The sequence below is a fragment of the Pundamilia nyererei genome, unplaced genomic scaffold (assembly GCF_000239375.1).
Source record: "Pundamilia nyererei isolate P.nyererei 1_Seehausen unplaced genomic scaffold, PunNye1.0 scaffold00260, whole genome shotgun sequence".
Lineage (NCBI taxonomy): Eukaryota > Metazoa > Chordata > Actinopteri > Cichliformes > Cichlidae > Pundamilia > Pundamilia nyererei.
The window spans coordinates 335,479-342,548 of NW_005187661.1; the positions used below are offsets into that span (position 1 = coordinate 335,479).

Below are 7,070 nucleotides of genomic sequence, written 5' to 3' on the forward strand. Positions count from 1 at the left end.
ATAACACGTGAATTATACTAATACTAATGCGGCATAGAGTAACTGACGCCATAACCAGAACCCTATTTTAACCCTACGCTGCAACCTTCTACGTAACCTTGAGTGCTTCTTCTGAGAAATGTAACTACACGCTGGGATGACGTATACCACAACAAGTCTAAAGGCATGGAAGGTTGTGGTGTAGGGATTAAAGCAGTTTCTGGTTACCAGCTAGGACGTAGGTTTCCTGCAGAAGTCTAAATTTAGCTTAAGATCAAACATTTGGCGACAGTGGGAAGGAAAACCTCCCTTCTAACAGGAAGAAACCAGATCCCGGCTTAGGGAGTGGACATTATAACATAATAGAAAAGCAGCAATAGATCCTCTATTATTCATTTTTGCCACTTCTGCTGGTGTTTTTCCTGGTAGGTTGCACTGTCTTAGGTCAAATCAAGTCGAAGTTTATTTCTACAGCATAGCACATTCAAAACAATCTCAGCTGACCACAGTGCTGTACAGGTTATACAAAATATAGACTACACACAACAGTTAGAAAATCAGGAGTAAATAAACACTGAAAATCATCAAATAAAGCCTTAGTGGGCATGGGTTATAAACCCCACCATCGCTGAGTGTGCACTGATCCATGCTCACTATCTGCAGGTGCAGCACCTGTTCTGTGCCGGGCAACGAGGAAATATCATGCACTATTAAATGGCTTTTGAAAAACGTTGTAGGTTTTTATTGTTGCTGTTATAAATTCTACTCATAAAGCATAAAAGAGAAGAAAGGGATGATAACAAGTTTCAGCGGTATGTTCTCTAATAATTGATGATATGATCTCAATACATGCATCTAATGTTCTGCACTAAAACTCATTTACAGAAAAGACATGATTCACATTTGTGACTCAGATTATGATGATATAGTAATTTCCTGACATGCTGATGTGTTCAAACTTTTCAACAATGGATTGAGGTCATGAGTAGTTATGAGTGTTACTTTATTCATGGGGGTTTGAAAAATGATCAAAGTGAAGTGATCACGTTGATCATTTTAATGTAACTTTTAATCTCTATAACTTATCCTGTATCTTTATTATTTTCATATCCTGCATGAAGGTTAAGGAAAGTAAAAAGTTTTCTGGACTGATGAAATTTCTTGCTTCCTTTGTTACAGTTGCTATTTTTTGTGTTATCCTTGATTTTCTTTCTGTATGACTTTTTGTCTTTTTATTTTAGATCTTTTTCTTTGCCCCCTTGTTGAAATTGAAATTTTTATTGTTTTATGATAGAGAGCAACATGCTTTACATGTACATACCGTACAAGCTTACCTTCAATAAGTTTGGGCAGGAAGTGAGCAGCTCCCTTCGTCTTCTTGACGCGGTTCCCCTTCATGACTTGGCCGTCCCGGTTGATGCCGATGTACCAAGCCCGCCCTGACTGGGTCTGTCTGTACAGGATGGACGAGTAGGTGACGTAGTAGTTCTCAAACACACACTCCTTAAACTTACACTCAGGTGTAAAGTGTTCCTGTAAGCAACACACACACACACACACACACACAAAAAGACACGTCAGGTCAATGGAGAAGAATTACACATTTGGAGATTGCATCATTTTTTATCTGTTCTATTATTTATATATTTACTCTCCGGTTCCACTGGCTCAGCTGGGAATGGGAGGAAATGGGTTCCACATTTCATTGTGACAGGTTTACAGGAACATCTGTGGCATGCACACAGACACACAAACACACACACACAGACAAACTCAGTCCCAACATGTACATGCCTCTTTGCCACACGGACAAAGTGTTTTGTGAGCCAGCAGGTCATAACTCAGTCTCTACGGTTTACCTGTAACAAACAACAATCAACTGGATCCTTCACCTCCTTCATAGTTTAATGACGTCGCTGTTGGCCTTCAGCTCACACACACACTCAGACACACACATACACACACATACACACACAGAGCCCCCGCATTAGGCAATACGTCAACAGCGGGACATCCCCACCCTCCTCCCCTTCATCGTCCTCCCCACAATCTCTGGTTACAGCTCTCACATATTCCTTCTCTATCTCATATTCCGTGTCTCCTCCACTTCATTCTCTCCATCCCTCCGTCATTTGGTAACCTTGTCCAGGAACAAACCAATTTGCAGGATTGATTTCGAGCCTTGATGTGACGGGTGAGCAGAAAAGGCCTGAATAAGGAGTTTGCTCCCTCTCTTTCTCTCCTTCCCACTCTCGCCCCTCCTCGCCGTCTCCTATCTCGTCTCCCTCTCTCCGTCTGCCATTCCAGGCCCAGATCCTCACGCCTGCCCATATCCATTGTACCACACATAAACAAGCTAATTACATCGACTGTATCTCCCATTCTTTAATTACACATCCATTCACTTAGACAGCCATTCATTCCCTTGCCCACCCATTACCTTAGCTCTATTAGCACAGAGTGAAATCCAAAGGTCTGCAGTGTCTCTGAAGGTGTAATCAGATTGCTATCATTAACTGCGTTTCGCTGCAGTGTGATGTGTCTCATCTTCTCTGTGCAGTGTGTGTGTAGGAACTTTAAAGGATTGTAAGGTAACTTTAAAGCTGATCAGCAGCTCATTACCACCCCACCACCACCATCATCAGACATGCATGCTCAAGACCATTAATTGATTAATTATGTGAATTAAACTGAACCTGAAACAGATAAGCAAATTTAGGAGATCCTCAAAAGTAAGCAAGTGTGGTAAGATGCAGCATCTTTTCTGTGATAGGCTCTGTTATTTTGCAGGCTACAAAAGGTCACATGATTAGGAGAAGTAACACAAAGTGATCACATTGCATTAAATTGTGTGCTTTAAGGATTTTAAAGATAACCCTGGCTTATTTTAACTTGTTATAGTTTTCAGTGGATGTTTCATCAGCTCTGCTGTTTTGACATTTTTTCTGTGCAGGATCTTTAAAGACTTTATTGCAGGGTTGTGAACACAGATGTATAAACTGATTGTATTCTAATACCCAGTGTTCTTGCACTCCTGTCAATGTAATTTCCTGGTATAATTTTCACATGGAAACTCTTCTGCTTTACTTTTTCATTTTCTTGGGACACCCCATTTATTACATTTTTTGAAAAGTGGAACTGGCCCACATCACAGTTTCCAACAAGGACCATGTTTTCAACACAGGGTCCTACTGTGAAGTCCTCAGTTTCCTCAGGGGAGAACGTTTGATGGAAATGACTTGAACTGCTCCAGAGTGCCATCATGTGCAGGCACATCTACATTTGAAGATATATGATGACATATATGATGACTTCAGGTGCATCAAAGCAATCCTCACTCATTGCCTCTCCGACAGTCTTTCCACTTCCAAAAAGTTCTAAATCATTTTGAGCGACCAGTGTGTTGACGCAGTGCTCCCTACAGCTTTCTAACAAATGTCATTTTTAAACTGTTTTAAAAGGAGCACTTGGATTGGTGGTGCATTTTATATCAGGTAAAACATAAAACAGCTCCAAGGCCCTTACTCTTCACGTACAATTAACATGCCTTTATTCTCGTGGCATCACTATAGTTCAGCGGTCCCCAAACTTTTAAGCACCACGGACCAGTTTAATGTAAGACAATATTTTCATGGACCGGCCTTTAAGGTGTTGCAGATAAATACAACAAAATAAAATGATACGCCCAAGACAAAAACTGTGGTATTTATTATATAATAATAAACGCAAATTCGCTGTGTAATTGTGTAACTTTATTAGCAGCGTCCTCCTGAAATCTGCCAACAACATTGAGAGTAACATCCTCCTCTCTGCCCCTTAATTAATCTCTGGTCGCTATAGTAACACGTAATTATTTCTTTCAAAATAAGACACAACTGCAACACGGGAAAAAACTATAAATTTCACACCCGAGGCTCTACTCTCGTGGCCTGGTACCAAACGACTCACGGACCAGCCCCGGGGGTTGGGGACCGCTGCTACCCATATGGAAAAGATATATATAAATCTTATGAAGTTTGTATCTGTCTCGTGTGAAACTTGTATGAAAAGCATACAAGAGTGACTCATGACTCATGACATATTCATGTTCAGTGTGTTGAACTCTGTTGAAACCGTACAGTACAGTATAACCACACCAGAGAATATAAGCGTTTTAATTGTATATGAAAAGAGATCGTTTTGGTGGTTTGTGGATATTTTAGCTGTTTCAAATTTTGACCTTTACTCGAACTATTTTAAGTTTGCTTTGAGGTAAACCTTCACTGTAACTTAATGGTGCAGTTATATGTGTGAGATCATTGTGACTTTTCTGTTACGCATGTGTCATGTCAGCAGCGAACCAGATATCAGGGCTACTTTCCCCCACATTTTAAATTTCTTGGGCCATTTCTTATAACAGTTACTGTGTTTTTGCTAGATGTGCAAAATGTGCTTGTGAGTGTCTGGTGTCTTCTTAACATCTCAGCCTCAACAAAATGCCAAGTCCACTCAAAGCTGAGGTGCAGACTGATGTTAAAGGGCAAGCTGCTCCCTCATCTGTCATCTTGACTCAGTGTCTATGCTGACAGAAAATAAAAACAAACTAAGAGTTCGACGTGGGTAAGACCAAATATATGGTTAGCCAGTGCTTTGAATTCCTTCTAAAATAAGTGTTGACATCTTAAACATGGGTTTCAAAAATCTTAGTTAAAGAAAAAGATCTCCATTCAGTACACAGGACAAGTCAAGTATGGTTTTAAGACAATCAAGTTGTTGTTGCATCTGCCAGCCCACATTTTACACTGGCAATTTAGGCACTCTGGGCTTACTACAGTCTGCTCCTTAATGATAGCTATCCCAACTTAGAGACAAAACAAAATCCAGAGACTACAATAAAAATAATACAGAAATATAAAATATTAAAGTAACACTGAAAACGAATAAGAATTAAACGTATAACACGGAGATAAGTCACCAAGTAGCAAGAAGACTTCTGGTTTGAAAGCTGGTGCCTCTGTGTGATGAGTCGGCATGTTCTACCTGTGCCTGTATGGGTTTCATGCATGTTAGATCAACTGATTTCAAACTGGCTGTAGATGGGAGGTAGATAAAGTGCTTAAAGTGTATAGTAAGTGTAGTCCAATTAGAAAACTGGCTTATATAAAAGCCAGTCCATTCCCAAAGCGTAAGAAGAATGTCAGGTTTAAAGAGAACAGCTTGATTTGAGTCACTTACTGTGCTGTCAAAGCGTAACTACAGTACCACACAATCGGTATATACAGTATTACTACACAAAAGTGTACTAAGCCTTCAAACTAACACACTATCTGGAGTGGGGCACTAAAGTGAATATCTGCATGCATGAGCACATAAAAGACTCTTTTTCAGTTAGATGGATTGTCTGAATCATGCCTGTATATGATTTAAACTCAGTCAGAGCAGTAAAAATCTTGAATAACAGGTTAAAAAATATTACAAGTTACTTCAAGTGTAAAAAAAGTACATCCTGACAATGTTCACCTGCCAAACAGCCAAGATTTAAACCTAACAAAGGAAACAAGAAAGAAAAAGCTGACAATCCAAGACTAACCAAAGTGATACCTGTCAGCCCCTCCTTTAAAAAACAGAGAGCAGAGGGTTTTATTTCCTGCTAAATGATTTAAAATACAGACTTAAAATACAGATAACTTTCCACATATTTAATTTCATGCATAGAAATGCCTAGAAATGCTTTTTAATGAGTAATTCATGACTTCACTGCAAATATCACACTTTCCAAATCAAGGCCAAGGTCACAGTATGTGTGACACCAGTGGTCTAGATATTTACAATATATTCCATTCATTTTCTCAGTTCATTGTCCTGTTCAGGGTCTCAAGTTGACTGGACCCTATCCTCGCTGTACTAAGGCAAGAGACTGGGTACACACTAAACAGGTCGCCAGTCTATCACAGCCCTATTAAATAGTTAATTAACAGATATTTTCCTCCATCTCACATTAGTGACTAAAAAAAGATTAAAATGACTTCTATTGTATCGAACATATCAAATAAATCATATAATTGTACGCAGAAGAAAGCTTTGTGCACGTAGTTAAAAGCATGCACTCAGGGAGAGATCAGCAATGCTGTTTTATAGAGTTTAGACTTTTCAAAATTAAACACTAACACACATTATTCAAGCAGCATACACACAGGGGACAGATGAGCATCTGTCTTCATGATTTGCTCTCAGTGGACTTCAGGCTGATTTTCTAACTGATCATTTCCCCTTCATCAAAGCTGAGGAAAGGCAGCCATCCTCGTATCTCTTCACCGAGGACACCAACAAGCCTCAGTCTAATAACAGAGAATACGATCTGTCACCTGAGCCCAATAACCCCTCATTCCCCTCATCCAAGAGACAAACTACATTAAAGCATCTCCAGTGCAGTTCCTCTTGTGTTCAGCAGGTGCTGCTCCAAACACACAGCCGGGGCTTCTGCTGCTGCTGTAGCTCCTGATGCTACAAAATTAACCGGTGTCCACTTGTCACTCTGTAACCCCCTGAAGGGCTTCGTTTAGCCTGCTAAAAACCACTCGAGCTGGAGAACAGCCACGAATCCACCCAGGGATTCTTTCTCTGCAGCTTTTTAACAAACCACATTTTAAGGAGAGTTTAGTTGAAATGTCCCATCATGTTGTATTTCATGCCTCTGGATGCAGAAGTGGATATAACCCTAACAAATAATAACTTCTACAACTCCACAACCTACTGGCAGCTTTGAAGGTTGTTTTAGCAGAAAAATATAAATGTCTAGTAAATCTCAGGGGTTAGGATGGAAGGAAAAGAGGAAAAATTGCTCATGCATTCACTAAGAACAGACTGAGTAGAGACAAGTCCACCATGCGCATTTAGGTGTGTGTGTGTGTTTGTGTGTGTGTGTGTGTGTGTGTACATCTACTCATGCGTGTCTGCTGTTGTGACAGAGAGACATGACAGATCCCTCTTACATCAGTGGGAGGCCACCCAGTGCCAGATGACATGCATATAGACACACACAAATACACACACCACACTGACATCGATAGTGACGGATGGACAGATCACTGGGCGAGTGATGGGAGGGGGGG

At 40.3% G+C, this 7,070-nt stretch overlaps 1 protein-coding gene across 1 annotated transcript in view; it reads right to left on the bottom strand.

Annotated features, from left to right (window-relative positions):
• The window catches only part of fgf11a (fibroblast growth factor 11a), a 99,451-nt gene that overhangs the window by 8,068 nt on the left and 84,313 nt on the right, over window positions 1–7,070 (bottom strand). The window contains exon 5 of the mRNA XM_005750022.2: window positions 1,314–1,512. Coding sequence (XP_005750079.1) covers window positions 1,314–1,512 — 199 coding nt within the window. The remainder of the gene's footprint in view (window positions 1–1,313; window positions 1,513–7,070) is intronic.